The 17,555-nt window shown below is 43.7% G+C and overlaps 1 protein-coding gene and 1 non-coding gene across 2 annotated transcripts in view; one reads left to right on the top strand and one right to left on the bottom strand.

The window, feature by feature from the left end:
• CNTROB (centrobin, centriole duplication and spindle assembly protein) overlaps positions 1-17,555 on the top strand; it is a 36,740-nt gene that overhangs the window by 9,571 nt on the left and 9,614 nt on the right. The window contains exons 3-8 of the mRNA XM_063446392.1: positions 5,241-5,328; positions 5,425-5,482; positions 14,536-14,677; positions 16,062-16,178; positions 17,072-17,188; positions 17,274-17,372. Coding sequence (XP_063302462.1) covers positions 5,241-5,328; positions 5,425-5,482; positions 14,536-14,677; positions 16,062-16,178; positions 17,072-17,188; positions 17,274-17,372 — 621 coding nt within the window. The remainder of the gene's footprint in view (positions 1-5,240; positions 5,329-5,424; positions 5,483-14,535; positions 14,678-16,061; positions 16,179-17,071; positions 17,189-17,273; positions 17,373-17,555) is intronic.
• TRNAI-AAU (transfer RNA isoleucine (anticodon AAU)) lies at positions 13,071-13,144 on the bottom strand. The gene has a single exon. It is a non-coding gene; the product is annotated as a tRNA-Ile (tRNA).

Here is a 17,555-nt window from a genome sequence, read left to right as displayed (position 1 = left end):
CCCAGTGTAAATCTCGCGAGAGCCGCGGCTCTCGCGAGATTTACACTGGGAGCTGACCGAGGTGCTGAACGGACCGGCGGAGGAGGAGAGAGCTGACAGGAGCTGCAGGAAAGGTAAGTACAGCTCTGCCAGCCCCCCTCTCCCCCCAGTCTGTATTATGGCAATGCAAATTGCCATAATACAGACTCTGACTCGAGTATAAGCCGAGTTGGGGTTTTTCAGCCCAAAAAATGGGCTGAAAAACTCGGCTTATACTCGAGTATATACGGTAATAAATTGCTGAGAATTAGACAGTGAAACTGCAGGGACATTGTGTAAACATTTCAAAAAACAGAGGTGCTGTAATATAACTTGATTAGATATAAATAATATTAATTTGTTGGAAATGCTTTGTTAAACTGATTTATGGAAAGAGAATTTCAGTGACAGTGCCACTTTAAAGTAAGGTCTGTCTATTTATTTTTTTTCCGCTCCATGTTGTAAACATTCTCTTTTTCTGTTCCATGCAAAAGATACACTATCATTGTTGTATAAGTCGCTGGAGAAACTGAAACAGTTTCACCACTTCCACACTATGGTGCTTGTAGTGTTCCTTTAAATCAGGCATCTCAAATGCTGACCCCTGAAATATTTCTGAATTGCAACTCCTATAATTATCTGGTCATCTATTGCTTTTAGAGAATTATTGAAGCTGACAGGCATGGCTTAAAGGGACCCTATAGGCAACTATACCACTTCACCCACTGAAGTGGTCTGGGTGCAGTGTCCCTGTCCCCTTAGCCCTGCAGCTGCAAACATTGGAGTGTTAAGACAGCCACTAGAGGCACTTCTTGTAGTTTCATGGAGTTTGATTCTATGAAATGATGCTGGACAAACCACGTTCTGCATGAGGACATCCAGCGCCTTTCAAAACCCCATAGGAAAGCATTGATTCAATGCTTTACTATAAGGATATGGATGTGCGTTAGGTTCCTCCAAGGGACATTGGCGCTGGAATCGGGTAAGTGTTTAGCGGAATATTTAATCCCTTTCATGGATAGCAGAGGGATACTTTAGTGTTAGGAATAAAGCTTTGTAGCCAAGTGAAACTATTTTCAGTTAGATGGTGTCAGCATGGTGTGGGATAATAAGTTTGTAAAATATCTTTTTAATCCATTCAGGGTGATTAGTACACTCACATTAGCAATACACTTTTGGGTTCCTAACGCACAACGTTCCTTTAAAGCAGGGCTGGGGAACCTTCGGCCTTCCAGATGTTTTGGACTACATCTCCCTTGATGCTTTGCAAGGCGGAGACAGGGGAAGAAAGACAATGGCCATCCATAAAAGTAACCAAAGCCCAGACCCGAACGCGGAGCCTGGTGAATTAGCTGCACAACGCAAGGTGGAGAAGGGGGTTTTCCATAGTACAATGTGTCCTGCATTATGGGAAATATAGTCCAAAACATCTGGCGGGCCGAAGGTTCCCCACCCCTGCTTTAAAGGGAGACTATAATCACCAGAACAACTACAACTTATTGCATTTGTTCTGGTTAGTAGAATCATTCCCTTCAGACTTTTTGCAATAGACACTGTCTTTTCAGCGAAAATGCTGTGTTTACATTACAGCCTAGTGATAACTCCACTGTCCACTCCTCAGATGGCTGCTAGAGGTGCTTCCTGGGGAAGTGCAGCAATAACATTTGGTGTCTCCACATTCTGCATGGAGACACTGAACTTTCCTCATGCATCTCTATAAAGAGAGACTTATTGTTCAGGGCTGTGTTTGGCTTGTGCTGACTCTGCGCCTGTGATCTGCCTCCTTGACAAGCTTAGCCAATCCAGTGCATTCCTAGCAAGCATTGTGTTCTACTTAGATCAACACCTCTGATTATGTCAGCCCCAGAGGCAGATCATGGGCAAATCCAGCACCAGCAGACCGTAATAAAGGTCTGATTTTACTATATTTAGTGGAGGGCTAGATGGTGGTGTTAACATTATAGGATCAGGTATACATGTTTGCGTTCCTGACCCTATAGTGTTCCTTTAATGCAACTCCCTGGTGCTTCAGCAAGGCACACCTATTATTATTATTATTATTATTATTATTATTATTGCCATTTATATAGCGCCAACAGATTCCCTAGCGCTTTACAATATTATAAGAGGGGGATAATAGGACAATTACAAAAAACTTACGGGAACAATAGGTTGAAGAGGACCCTGCTCAATCGAGCTTACATTCTATAGGAGGTGGGGTGTAAAACACATTAGGACAGGAGTTTGCAGTCAAATAAGGTGGGCTGCCCTTTAGGAGAGAGCAAGAGACAGATATGTGAGATAGGGGTTAGTCTGGGAGGCCATAAGCTTTCTTAAAGAGATGGGTTTTAAGGCACTTCTTAAAAGATGCAAGCCTAGGGTAGAGTCTGATGGCGGTAGGCAGGCTATTCCATAGGAAGGGAGCCGCCCGCGAGAAGTTCTGCAAGCGTGAGTTGGCTGTATGGGTGCAGACAATGGACAGGAGGTGGCCACGGGCAGAGCGGAGAGACTGAGAAGGGACATACCTATGGATCTGTGAGGAGATATGAGGGGCTAGAGTTGTTCAGTGCTTTATAGTTGTGAATTAGTACCTTGAATTGACTCCTATAGCATACAGGAAGCCAATGTAAGGCCTTGCAGAGGGGTGAGGTGTGAGAGAACCGACTAGAGAGGAAAATCAATCTGGCAGCGGCGTTCATTATGGACTGTAGCGGTGCAGTACGGCTTTTGGGAAGACCGATCAGGAGAGGGTTACAGTAATCCATGCGGGAAATTACTAGAGCATAGACAGCATGTCTTAGTAGCATCTTGTGTAAGAAAGGGGCGGATGCAGGCTATGTTTTTAAGATGGCATGTTGGCAACATGCTGGATGTGAGGCTCCAAGGTGAGGCCAGAATTAAGTATGACGCCAAGACCGCACGCTTGCAAGGATGGACTGATGTGGGTACCACAAACTTGAAGGGAGAGTGGAAGAGGAGGATCAGTATTAGGAGGAGGAAAGAAAATGAGCTCAGTTTTAGAGAGATTGAGTTTCAGAAAGTGGGAGGACATCCAGTCAGAGATGGAAGAAAGGCAAGCAGTGACATGTTGCAGGACGGCAGGAGAGAGGTCTGGGGAGGAGAGATATAACTGGGTGTCATCAGTGTACAGGTGGTAGTGGAATCCAAAAGAGGTAATAAGTTTGCTAAGAGAGACAGTATAAAGAGAAAATAGAAGGGGGGGGACTCCAACCGAGACAGGACGAGGGGAGGAGGTATCATTAGAAAATGAGCGTTGGGAGAGAAAAGAGAAAAACCACGAGAGGACAGAGTCACAGAGACCGAGTGATTGAAGAGTTTGAAGAAGGAGAGCATGATCAACGGTGTCAAAGGCTGCAGAGAGAAGAATTAGTATGGAGTAGTGGCCTTTGGATTTAGCTACGATTAGGTCGTTAGTAACTTTGATAAGGGCAGTCTCAGTAGAGTGGAGAGGGCGGAAGCCAGATTGAAGAGGGTCAAGGAGAGAGTTGGAATTGAGGAAATGAGACACATGGGTAAAGACAAGTCTTTCCAGAGGCTTTGAGGAAAAAGGGAGCAGGGATATGGGACGATAGTTAGAGGGGGTGATCGGGTCAAGGGATGTTTTTTTTTAGTATAGGTACTACAGTGGCATATTTAAGGTCAGCAGGGACAATGCCAGAAGAGAGAGAGCAGTTGAAGATGTGCGTTAAGGAAGGCATGAGACAAGTGGAGAGAGATCTAATAAGGTGAGATGGGACAGGATTGAGCAGGCAAGTGGTAGGGCGAGAGGAAAAGAGAAGAGCAGCCACCTCTTGGTCAGTAGCCAGGGAGAATGTCTGAAGGGTAGGAAAGGCATGATCAATGTGTGGTTGAGAAACAGAATGGCAAGGAGGGGAGAATTCTTTCCTTAGCTGTTCAATCTTGTCAGTAAAGTAACATGCAAAGTTATCAGCAGTAAGGTTAGTTTGGGGGGTGGCCACAGCAGGGCGAAGAAGAGAATTAAATTGCGGGAGCATGAACTAATGACAGAGGAAAAGTAGGACTGTTTGGCAAGGGCAAGGGCTGCGCTGTATGAACACAATATGAATCTATAATGGAGAAAGTCTGACTGGATGCGAGACTTCCTCTAGGAGCGTTCAGCACAACCTGAGCATCTTTGCAGGTAGCGTGTTGATTTAGTATGCCACGGTTGAGGGCGGGTCCTCCTCGAGGTGCTGGTTTCGAGTGGTGCTGCAGCGTTCAAGGCAGAGGTGAGGGTAGTGTTATATGCGGAGATGGCCAGTGAGGGACAGGAGAGGGAAGGGATGGACAGCAGTTGTGAATCAATATCAGCTGACAACTGTTGGAGATCAAGAGAATTAAGGTCCCTCCTGAGTTCAGGGGGGTTAGGCTGAGGTTGTTGGTTGAGGGGGTACACGAGAGCAAATGATAAAAGGTGGTGATCAGAGAGAGGAAATGGAGTGTTGCAGATATAAGATACTGTACATGCATAAGAGAAGATTAGGTCAAGGGTATTGCCAGCTACATGGGTGGGAGAATTAGCCCACTGTGATAGCCCGAGGGAGGAAGTAATTGAAAATAGTTTAGAGGCTGCAGAGGTTAAAGGTGGGTTAATAGGAATATTGAAGTCCCCGAGAATTAGGGATGGAATATTAGAAGGGAGGAAATAGGGTAGCCAGGCAGCAAAGTGGTCAAGGAAGAGAAGAGGGGACCCAGGGGGACGATAAATAACAGCAATGTTAGCAGAGAAGGGTTTGAAAAGGCGAATTGAATGTATTTCAAATGACGGGAAAGAGAGGGAAGGGGTGGGGTGGGTAGAGGTTTAAAGGAGCAGTGAGGGGAGAGGAGAAACCCAGCACCACCACCTTTACATTCAGAGTTTCTTGGGTTGTGGGTAAGTTGGAGACCACCGAAGGACAAAGATGCAGGGGTAGAAGTGTCAGAGGGGGAGAGCCAGGTTTCTGTTAAGGCTAGTGAATTTATTGAACAAGAGATGAAGAAGTCATGGACAGCAGTGGATTTAGTTAAATTGCAAACAGAGCGTGCGTTCCAGAGGGCAGTATTGAAGGAGGATTTAGAGGAACATGAGATGGGTATGAGATTAGTGTGGGTCCTTCGGTTAGTATGTGGTGAGTTTGCTAAGATGGGACCGGGGTTTGCCCCCTAAAGAATCCGCCTCGGAGATCTTTATGTCATAAATAATGTCTATCTAATCCTAGCAGGAGGAATCCCAATACATTTCACAAATGGAATCCCTGAGATATCACCTACAGAACATGCTGAGTGTGAACAATCCTGGGACATCACACGGTGAGTGATGGTGTAATGCCTCGTATGAAAAGAGAGAAAGGAAGAGTCCATTTCTATAGCTGTCTCTTTTACCTAATCCTAATCTTTCACTTGTAGGTACATTGATAGATAAAAGAGAAGATGATCGGAGTGACAGCACAAGTACATTGCTTAAGTAAGTTACACTGCCACCTTGTGATCAATTGTGTGTGTGTGTGTCCTGCGCTGCGGAATAAGTTGGTGCATATAAATAATAACGTGGTTGTATAACTGTGCTATACATTAGGCAAATATCTGTCACACGATGCATGCAGTATGGGTAACGGATGGGTATTGATTGAAGTTTGTGTGTGTGAGAGCTGGATGCGGTAAGAAATGCAATATTCTTTTTTTTCTTCCAGAGTTATACAATGGATAATAATGGTTCCTTTTAATACTTTGTATTTATTTTTATTGGACTAACAGAAATTAGCAGTGATAGAGGGTTAGTTCCTTTGAGTAATCTAATGCCTTACAGGGTAGATCAGTTGATTGAAGATTCAAAGTGAATTTCAAATTTAAGGTCAGAATAGCTGCACTGGAAAAATTCTCTAAGTCAGCCATACTGTCTGTTCGGCTTGCACTGAAAACTATAGCATTCTCAACATGGATAAATTCTATTTACCAGTGTTAGAGCTATGTAAAGCAGCTCTGTCACACTACACTTGCCAATCTAGCATTTTTTTTAAATTTATCTTTTAAACCCTTCACGGGTTCCCACTAAAACATGTTTTGTAATAGATCAGCCATGTCTTAATTTGGCAACACTGAGATTTATTGACAATATTTTGCAACGTGCTCATCCAGCTTTATCACCAGGCAAGATAAAGGCCGGTGTTGGGTTAACCTATTATCTCTCTATGTTCTTTGATCTATCAAAAGCAATTTTCTAAAGGTTGAGCAATAAACATGGAACCCTCTGGAATGTTTCTGCCTACTGCTCTTCTTTTAGTTAGTTACCGAGAATTGCTAACAAGGTTATTTAGAAAGGATAGAATCCAAAGTGAAAGTCAGATTTAAAGCGGCACTGTTATGGCCAAATTTTTTTTAACCCCCCTCCCGCCTCCACTACATCTAACTGACCCCCAAATGCCCCTGAGCCCCTCAGATTACCTATTTTTAATCTTTATTTTCCCTTCAGATTAGAGGCAGTGCTTATACCACAGGGATATCCAATCTGGAGGGAAAAAACAGGCAGGCAAATCTCCAAACATTTTAACCCCTCCCCTAATTACCTCCTTTCCCATAAGTAGCAGCTCCTCCTGATCATACCCAGTTCTTTGCCTGCCTCCGGCAGGGGAGGTTAGACAGGAGGTTCTCCAGGAAGCAGGTGAGAAGGGCTGAGGCTCTGGGGGCACTGCTTCCTTCATGTCCGGGTAAGTAGCCTTTAACACGCCGGACGGCGTGGTCCCTCAAGTTTTATGTTGCCGTCTAATGCCGTGCCAGGTGCCGGTCTGACGAAGGACGCAGGCGTGCGTCGGCTGGGAAGTCCTGCGGTGGAACGCACACACAGGTTGCGTTGCGTTCCACTAGGGAGTCGCGGAGCGCTATGCGCATGCGCAATGCGAACCTTGATTCAGGCGCCAAATTTGAACTGGGCGTTCTCTTTGGTTTCAGGACTTATATGAGCATTTACCAGCAGCAACCTCTGTTTGCCAGGAGCTCTCAGATCGGTTGTAAAGAGTGTTATCTCACATGCCCTCCAACACACTCTCAGCCCATTTAAGGTAAGACTGATTAAGTTTTTAATTAAATGGGTCCTAGCCTGAATCGATAAGGAGAAAAATTTTGATTGTTTTCCCTTTTTTGTTTTCTCTTTTCAGTATGTCTAATCCGGAAAATTTGTTGCTGAAAAGGGGAAATGTTCATCTAAAGCCAAGCATTTAATCTGCTCTGTGTGTAGCCAACCTATGCCAGATGGTTACAAAAAGAAACTTTGCTCAGTGTGTTCTAAAGAAGCTTCAGAGGAAGCAAAAAGAACAGAAATGTCTACTTTCCTCAGCTGGTTGCAACAAAGTATGCAGCAAACATTTGTGGATATGCAGTCGGCTGCATTACAGTCAGTCCAGGCCTCGGTTGCCCAAGATTCGCAAGTTGTAAAACATGCTAAGAAAAGACTAAGATCTTGGGAAGCTTCTGATACTAGTTCAGTAACTAGTGGTTCTGAGTATGAGGAAATTTCAGGTAGTGATTCTTCAGACGAGGAGTTTGCCTTCCCAGATGAAGCAATTGGGAAATTGATTAAAGAAGTGCAGTGCATTTTTGGAATTGAGGAAACAGGGAAAAAGTCCAAAGTATTTCCTTTTCTCCCACAGATTAAGGAATTGATTTTAAAAGAGTGGAAATTCCCTAGTCACAAGCCGTTTCTGTCTAGACATTTTAAAACTCTTTTTTTCCTTAGCATCGGAGCAAGACTGTAAGCTGGATACGGTCCCTGTAGTGGACGTTCCTATTGCTCAAATCTCTAAGAAAACTACTTTACCGATTGGAGACACAAGCGGGCTCAAGGATGTCATGGACAAACGCATTGACTCCTCCTTAAAAAAGTTGTTCTTATCTTCTGCAGCCCAAGCTAAAGCTTTGATTTCGGGGTCATCTGTTGCCAAGGCCCAAAGACTTTGGTTGGAAGAACTTGAAAAAGTTTATACGGGAGAAACTAAGGAAGACCCGGTAAAGCTATTAAAGAATATCAGGATGGCATCGGATTTTTTGGTAGATGCGTCTGCAGAAAGCCTAAAAATTTCGGCCAAGAATATAGGTACTTCAACAGTCGCCAGAAGAGCGCTTTGGCTCAAAAATTGGTCAGCAGATACAGCATCTAAGAATTCACTGTGTGACCTATCCTTTGAACCAGGAAGACTTTTTGGTTCAAAACTGGATGAATTGTTAAAACAGATGAAGGAAGGAAGGAAAGCTTTACCAGAATCATTTAAGAAGCAGTTTAGAAGACGTAAAGCGGAGTCGCTTCCCTCATTTAGAAGTTCCTTTCGTAGAAACTATTTCAGGGGTCAGCATAAAAAAACCTTTGATTATAGGAAGAAGGAAAGATTTTCTGACAGAAGAAATAAAAAGTTATGACGCCAGGCCTGTGGGTGGAAGGCTGAGTCACTTCCTAGAGCACTGGAAAGGAACAACATCAGATCGCTGGGTTCTCACAGTGATAAAACACGGATACGCTCTAGAATTGTCACAAGCCCCAATGGAAATGTTTCTATGTTCCGAGGTTCATTCTCTAGAGATGGAACTCTCTCTAATGCGAGAAGTATCGACTCTATTACTGAAAAGAGTGGTGGAAGAAGTTCCTATCAAGGAAAGTTTTCGGGGCACCTATTCAAGACTTTTCTTGGTTCCAAAGCCAGATGGTTCGTTCAGACCCATTTTAGATCTAAAAGCCGTAAACAGGTGGATTATCAAAAAGAAGTTCCTCATGGAAACAATAAAGTCCGCTACTCTGCTTATTCATCCAAAAAGTTGGTTTGCGTCCCTGGATTTAAAAGATGCCTATCTTCATGTGCCCATAGCAGAATCCAGCAAAAGTCTTCTAAGGTTCGCTGTGTGCTGCCGATCAGTAATCAAACATTACCAATTCAGAGCATTACCTTTCGGCCTGTCATCAGCACCCAGGGTATTCACAAAGCTGCTAGTAGTCGTTTCAGCTTTTCTAAGAGGTATGGGCATCTCTGTCATTCCATATTTGGACGACTGGCTGTTGATTGCAGAGTCCCAAGGTCAACTACAGCTAGACCTGGGGACAGCGATAGAATCGCTAGAAAAGCATGGCTGGCTAATAAATTTCAACAAATCGGAACTAGTGCCAGTTCAAAGGATCCAGTTCCTGGGTCTGATTTTGGATTCTATCGCAATGAAGATATTCCTGCCAGAAGAGAAGAAACTAAAAATCAAGCGATTAATTCGGAATCTCAGAAGAAAAATTGTGTTTTCAATCAGAGAAGCCATGGGCTTACTGGGTCTGTTTACAGCCTCAATCCCGGCAGTCGGTTGGGCAAAATCCAGAATGAGACCTCTACAAAGAAACATTCTGCAAGTCTGGAATCGACAGGAACTCGGCCTGGATGGGCTTATGAGGTTCAACAAGCTAACTTTGAGAAGTCTGCAGTGGTGGACATCTTCTCGATTCCTGCACGAGGGTCTCTCATTCCGGATGAAGTCCTTCACTATAATTACGACAGACGCCTCTGCCCTGGGCTGGGGGGCCCATCTGGGAGACATCAAGAAGCAGGGGTCCTGGCAAGAGAAGGATATGAAAAATTCCTCGAACTTCAGGGAATTAAAGGCCGTGTGGATGGCACTCTTGGCATTTCAGATGCTTATCAAAGATCGACATATTCAAATCCGCTCAGACAATCGAACGACAGTGGCATATTTGAACAGACAGGGAGGTACGAGATCAACAAAGTTAGAAAGCCTTTGTTCAATGATCATGCTGTGGTCAGAAGTGCACCTGATGTCAATTTCAGCAGTTCACATTTTAGGGAAATTCAATGTGGTGGCAGATGCCCTGAGCAGGCATCATTTGAAACAAGCAGATTGGTCCCTGTCATGCAGAACTTTCAAGTTCATCACAGACCGCTTCGGTGTTCCGGAGATAGATCTGATGGCTTCCAGAATGAACAGGAAGACAAGACGTTTTGCATCCCTAAATCCAACAGACAGGCCGGATATCATAGATGCCCTGTCAGTTCCATGGAAGTTCAATCTGGCTTATGCCTTTCCGCCAGTAGTGCTTATTCCCAGAATACTTCAAAAAGTAAGACTGGAAAGTGTACGTATTATCCTTATCCTTCCATGGTGGCCAAGAAGAAGTTGGTTCTCGGTTCTCCTGAATTTTCCAGGGGCCACATTTTGGAAGCTCCCACTTTCAAGAGAAATACTAGAGGACGCCATGGTGCCTCTGCCGACCCTTCGAAGATTCCATTTGACGGCCTGGTTTCTGAACGCCAGATTCTAGAGAGCAACGGTCTGGATACTGAAGTGATAAATATCCTGTTGGCAACTAACAAGGAATCTACTTCAAAGATCTACGCTAGAATTTGGAAGATATTCTGTCAGTGGTGTTGTAGATTTAAAATCAACCCTGTTTCCGCATCCATCCAGAAGATTCTAAGTTTCCTTCAGATGGGATTTGCTAAAGGTCTTAAACCTGCTTCATTGAAATTGCAGGTTTCTGCTATCAGTTTCTTCTCCCTCAGATGCTTGGCCTCTAATATTCTGATTTCGAGGTTCTTCAGAGCTCTAACTCGTTTGGTGCCCTATGTTAGGGAAACCTATCCTCCCTGGGATCTTAACTTGGTTCTTTCAGCGCTTTGTGAGCCGCCCTTTGAACCATTGGAGGAAACTTCCCTGAAGATTATTTCGTTAAAAACTGTCTTTTTGGTGGCTATTACATCAGCTAAAAGAATTTGTGAGATTCAAGCTCTTCGGGCGAATTTTCCTTTTTTAGTTTTCCATCAGGACAAGGTGGTTCTAAAGCTCGATCCTTCTTTTATACCTAAAGTTTTTTCGGTTTCGAACGTCAACCAGGAAGTAGTCTTACCGACTTTTTGTCAGAATCCATCTAATGCCTTGGAAAGCAAATTTCACTGCCTAGACGTAAAGAGATGTCTGTTACAATACCTAAAATCTACGGAATCCTTCAGGAAGGATAATAGTCTTTTTGTCCTATTCAGAGGCACTAGGAAAGGCATGAAGGTTTCGAAGAGTTCTCTGGCTAGATGGCTGAAGGATTGTATTCTGTTGGCTTATTCCAAGAATGGCATGGAACATCCAGGCCCTATAAAGGCCCACTCTACTAGAGCGGTTTCGACGTCTTGGGCTCTCCGAGCAGCTGCATCTCCCTCTCAGATTTGTTCGGCTGCTACTTGGTCCTCTCTCCATACTTTCTCGAGACACTACAAGTTGGACATACTGGCCTCGGAGGATGCTGCTTTTGGGCGCAAGGTGCTTCAAGCTGTAGTGAAATGAACCCGCCCTCAGGATCTGCTTTATTATATCCCTGTGGTATAAGCACTGCCTCTAATCTGAAGGGAAAAACATAAATTTTACTTACCGTAAATTTCTTTTTCCTGAAGATTAGAGGCAGTGCTACATTCCCGCCCCTTTTTTCTAATAAACTCAGTAATTTTGCAGCTATTTGGCTTATGTATTTTCTGGGTATGATCAGGAGGAGCTGCTACTTATGGGAAAGGAGGTAATTAGGGGAGGGTTTAAATGTTTGGAGATTTGCCTGCCTGTTTTTTCCCTCCAGATTGGATATCCCTGTGGTATAAGCACTGCCTCTAATCTTCAGGAAAAAGAAATTTACGGTAAGTAAAATTTATGTTTTTCTGCCCCGATCTATATTCAGGGCACCGCCATCTTTGTGTGGGTAGAGGAAGTCTCTGTGGAACACGTCATCTGCCCACACTAGATAGCAATGAGATTCCTGCACATGCCCAATTAAACACTTGGACATGCGAACTGGAATTTCATCTATTCATTCATTCGGCAGAAAGACGAATGAATGACTAGGAATTTCAGACGAACAAACTAACACTGAATATCAGTGTTTGTTTGTTCGTTCAGTTTATTACAAGGAGGGAGGTACCGGAGCACAGCTCCCTCCATGTAATATGTAAAGATAGAAGCGGCAGGGAGCTGTGCTCCCCGCCACTTCCTAAGCCCCCCATGTCCCCCCTCACTTTAGGGGGGTCAATATGACCCCCATAATAGTATAAGGGAGATTAAAATCTCCCAAATGCCTACTAAACAGTGAGCAGCCTGCACGGCGAGTGGGGGCCCTAAATAACAATAAGGGGGTGAAGACCTATTGTCCTCCCCCTGGCCACCCCAGCCCTGAGCGGTGGGTGGGGGCCCTAGATAGGAATGTGGGGGGGGGAGACCTACTGTCCTCCCCCCGGCCCCCACCCCTGAGCGGTGGGTGGGGGCTCTAAAAAACAGTAAGGGGGAAACCTACTGTGTGTCCCCCCTGGCCCCCACCCCTGAGCGGTGGTTGGGGGCCCTATATAAGAATGGTGGGAGGGGGGGACCTACTGTCCTGCCCCCCTGGCCCCAGCCCCCTTACTAAAAATAGTAAGGGGGGAATAAAATAACTAACCTGTAAAGAAAAATTAAACTTGACGTTTATTAAATTTTAAATTTGACGTCTTCTTTTTTTTATAAAATCTTCATTTTTCAGCCGCAAAAATGGCCAAATAAAAAGCCATCATACCCGTCGAACTTTAAAATAAAAAACCTGAGCGCCCAAAAAAAAAATTCCTGACGAAAAAGAAAAAACCCGACACTAAAAAAATCGGGGGAACAGGGAGGAAAGGTAAGGATTGTGGGAAAATTGCTGTGACCACCGGAAACCAAGCACACTTTGCTCCTCCGCTGGTCACTGCGTAGGAAACCTCCATAAGAGAACTAGTCCCTACTTTTTCTTAAGTTTTAAAGAAAACTAGAGCAGACAGGAAGAAATGAATAACAGATCCTGAGAGAGGGAGAGAAGAGGAATTGATTGGGGAAAGGCAAGTTTGACATGACAGTGCCGCTTTAAGTCCAGATTAACCAAAGTAAAAGTTTAGGTGACTTAAAGAAAGTTTCTGCACTTTGGCTGTTTTGTCTAAAATGTGAAGTTCTATTTGTTTTCCTGAGAATTCTTACTTTAGTAAGTAACTGGATAGTACACTCTTTTAAACCAGTAGCAGGCCAAAGCAAAACTTAGCTGGCCCGTACGGGGATCGAACCCGCGACCTTGGCGTTATTAGCACCACGCTCTAACCAACTGAGCTAACCGGCCACAATGAATCGGACACTCACTGAGCTCCATTCCAAAAACAAGAAAATAGAATTAATTATCTCTCTAGTAGTATTTTCTTAACAGCCAGACAGCAATAGCTGCCCATTTACTAGTTTGTGATTACCGTGAGTGTCTGTTTTGAGAACTGGGAAATATCTTTTATAGTGGGATTGATGCCACATTGGTGGGCACTCACCTGTTTACTAAATAAACTAAAACTGTCAAAACACAGGCTTTTAGGATTTCAAGTTCCAGTACATTTTCCTTGTTCCATATTGTCGGACAGCACATGAAAAGTGCTGACCGGTAGTATACATAATCCAAATACTGCAGGTAGAACATCAGGAGTCCTGCGGCATGTGAAGTCCACTTATTGTATGGCAACAGTTTTCATGTGCTGGCCATCACCATAATGAAATAACAATGTATATCCAGGAAAACATGAAGGACACTGCAACACTATAGGACTAGGTCATGACATTTTTAGTAAATTATCAATACAATCCATTAAGAAATGGGACACAAACTCCACCCTGGAGGGTCTATTTAAATATACTCATTAACAGCTCAAGCTCTCTGCTTGAGGATCGCATTAAAATGATTTGGTTATTAAGGAGTTAATGAATGAGTTCCTTTTCATGCTGATGCCTCCTTGTGGTCAACATGTGTATCTAAATACATTTCCTATAAGCAGCCTAGAATCTGGTCTGATCCTTTGCTCTTTGATCCGGCATGTTCTTCCTGTAGTGAATTCCATGTTTCCTCAACCCTTGCAGCAATCTCAGTGAGCCATTCTGCTTACAGGGCTGGGTACCATTCTCATTGTAGTGATCTAGAAAGCTATGTTGGTTTGAGTTAGAGATACCCATCTCTGGGGCTGCAGGGTATGAAGTAAGATGGCTCCTGGCATATTATACAATATTCCACTCTCAACTGTAAAAGTATTAGACATAGAATATAGCTCTTCAGGGCAATTTGGTCCTAATATTTTGTAGGTTTGTCGATACATTTATCCTTATCCGAATTATCCTGAATTAGGCACAACTGGAGCCAGCTGGTAAATTTATATGGTCCTGTTTGGTTTCCTAAATACGCCGTATTAAATCCTTAATACCCAAACAGTTTTCTCTTTTAAATAATTAAATTGATATTAAAAATAAATAATTAAATGCTTTGTGTCCCGTCCCCCCCCCCCCCCCCCCCCCCCCCCGCCCATAATAATTATTAAAGGGAACATGTATTAACCCTGAACCTGCCATACATGATGTGATAGAATGGGAAGGGACATAGTAATCCATGGTATCGGGGATCTCCTGAGTGTTTTTTTTTTTAATGCAGAGCAGGTTTAAACGAGTTTGCTTTTTGTAATGACAATCTATGTTCTTTCCTAGCCAGCGTCCACTGTCCCCTGCTCTGTCGCTTTCTGGTCTGGAGGCACTCTTCCCACGTTACTCAACGCTGTACAATGCGGCCCCCTCTCTCCCTGACCTGCAGCTGAGAGATGCGCTAGAGAGGGAGACCACTCGACGTAAGGTACTCTCGTCCCTATAAATACTCTTCCTCTATTTCCTATTTTCTGTGTACTTGTTTACTCCTTGCCTGTATATAAAGACATTTTAATGGCCGTTTAGGGCACAGTTGTTGTGTAATATTTTGTCCTTTAACATTCATTATATATTTTAAACTTGCGTAGCTTGCCTGTTCCCTGCCGAATTTTGTAGAAAGCAGGAAATGAGAGGTGCAGGAAAAGACTGAAGAAAAAAAACCTTTTAGCTGCTCTATTCTAATGCAATCTGTACCCTGATTGGCTGAAAACCTCAAGCAGAAAAAGTACAGATGAGGATAAACCAGTAGCATGCCCTTTCTAGTACCAAGTGAAGGCTTCCTGAAACCTAAAGGCTAAAGATAAGCATTTCCCATAAACCTCTCTGCCTGTAAATAGAAGCCTTTGTCGGCTTTCCTCCGCTCTATGGCTGTCACCACACTCACTGTACTGTCCGCCCACACGGCTGCTCTTCAATATATCATAGATATGTAAGAAAGATGGGAAAACCATGCAGCTGACTTTTTTTTTTCTGTTTCTCATCTCTGCGGTTCTGTCCATTTGGTTGACGTTTACTTTAATATTAGAAAATGTTGTGTTTATGACAAGGTCTACAGGTTAGATAGAAAATTAATGTTTCCATATCGGAAGACTGGTGAATAATCCTGGCAGACACGAAACCAAAGTGTGGATTTCAGATTTTAGACCAAAATGGCAGAAGTGGGAAAAAATTCTCCAGTCCAGCAAAGTTTTCAATTTGGCTTCTTTGGCCTAAAATGTGAAATTGGAGTTAGTAAAGCACCCTGTGTGTTTTCGCTCGCTCAGCGTATATGGCATTGCATTGTGGGATTCACTTGCTTTAGCTGATGTTTTTTGTTTTTTTTTGTTATGCTGTTGAAACCTGTACAAACTGATATATCTTATTTTCTCTTCTGTTATACTTTTTTTTTCTTTTTCCTCTAACCCTGGGATTGTGGGGAATTGACCAAAAATATATGAGCTGTATACATTTCTGTGCTCAAGAATTATTCCAGTTTGTCAGTTTTAGTCTAAAACCTCAATTTTCTGGTCAATTTCGGGTCCTGGTTTAGCGAGATCAGCATCCATATCTGTCCATGTTTCTATGACTTTGCTCCTGTTCTCTCCTACATCTCCCAGACCCCCCTTTTATCTGGCTCTTGCAGTCATCTGTCATGACTCTGGATCAGCCGCTAATCCGCTGTGCTGTAATCTCATTATTACATCACGTGGTGAGAGCTTTCATTAAACCCGTTCAGCTCTCTGCTAATTACAGACAATCCTACGACAGAAAAAAAAGAGGGGGGGAGGGACATTAGGGGGCGCTGTTACACCTTCTGCCATTCTCTTTTTTAGCACCTTGAACGTCACATTCAGAACCTGCAGAATGAAATGTTGGAGTTGCAGCAGCGACTGACCGTGTCTGTGACAGCAGACCGAAGAAAGGACACGATGATTCAGCAGCTGGATCAGGTGACAAGCCTACTTTAGAGCACCTCCAGTCAATGGCATGGTTCCACCAGTATCTTACCCCACTGTTTGTGTATAAAAAAAACATCCTGTACATCTGCCCTGTTTGTATGTACACACATTAGCACACTCACTCAGAGTCTACTGATGTACTGCAAGGAAGGAGGCGTGTCTAGTCATGTCATGTGATTTAGACTTCTTAATGAGGTCTTTGATTGGCTGGAGAGCAGTATGGTTCTAGTAGGTGAGTGTCATAGTTAGCCTATCTATTCATAGAAAAGGTAAATCACTCGTTGGCAGAAAACTCCAAAGTACATTAACAAGTGCAGTTATGCACACTCAAGTGTTTCCCGTATAAAATGATTATAACTGTCCTGTTCCTTTTTATTTATTTTGAGGATCTGTCAACTAAGCTTTCAGAGAGTCATAAATTGAGAAACAGTTGGATTTTCTGCTTTTTCTGCTTTTTCCTTCATGTTTTGAAGGTGATGTCTGCCACTGCGGCCCGTAATGACATTGGGTAATTTGCACGCTTTGACTTGTTTGTTAGTTTTAAATCCATAATGTCATCAATATGGACTCCTATGAGTAACACCTGGCCCACACTGCCAAGCTGACTCCTCACTGATGCCAATAAAGCGTTTCTCTAGCAAACTTATGAAAGCCTGCAGCTCACTGTAATTGCAAGAGGGGAATCATGGGAACCCAAGTTTGCATACTTAAAATGGCGGCAAGTATTGCCTTCAAATGTGGGGTATTCAATGGAGAATCTGAATTACACAAGCAGCCTGTCGTGTGTATGATGTTCTGAGAGTTTCTGGTTATTGTCTCATTGAGCTAGTTCTGTGTTTTCTTGGCTGTGCAGTAAATGTGATATTATGTGTCCTTTTCTGCAGACTCTGGCTGTGGTGGTGGGAGGATGGAAACAGCAGGAGAAGAAGAGAGAGGAGATGGTGATGCAGCTGCAAGAGGAGAAACAGGAGACTGAGCGAGCCAGACTGAGAGACCAGGAGGTGAGCTCACTTGGATACCCACGTCTGTCAGGCTTGTCGGCACCCATTCTGTCCTGTCTTTTCTCACACAACCTGTTACCCACAGGTCCTGGTAGAGGTGCGGCAAGAGCTGACACAGGCATTAGAAGCTTTGGCCAAAGTGGAACAGACAGCAGCTGAGGAGCAAAGAGTGCTGCAAAGCCAGGTAACAGGACAGGGAGAGTGTCTACTACTGATTGCACTGGGATTTGGATGGTTCTGGTTTCTACTCATCATTAAATGTCACTAGTTATAGGACTTTACCCTTTACCTATAAAGCATGTCCCTTTCAGCTATACGGGACTGTCCCTTTAACCCATTGAACATGTCACTGTCATTAGGTCACATT

This window comes from Pelobates fuscus, chromosome 3, assembly GCF_036172605.1.
Source record: "Pelobates fuscus isolate aPelFus1 chromosome 3, aPelFus1.pri, whole genome shotgun sequence".
Classification (NCBI taxonomy): Eukaryota; Metazoa; Chordata; class Amphibia; order Anura; family Pelobatidae; genus Pelobates; species Pelobates fuscus.
This window is presented reverse-complemented; position numbering and strand designations above follow the sequence as displayed.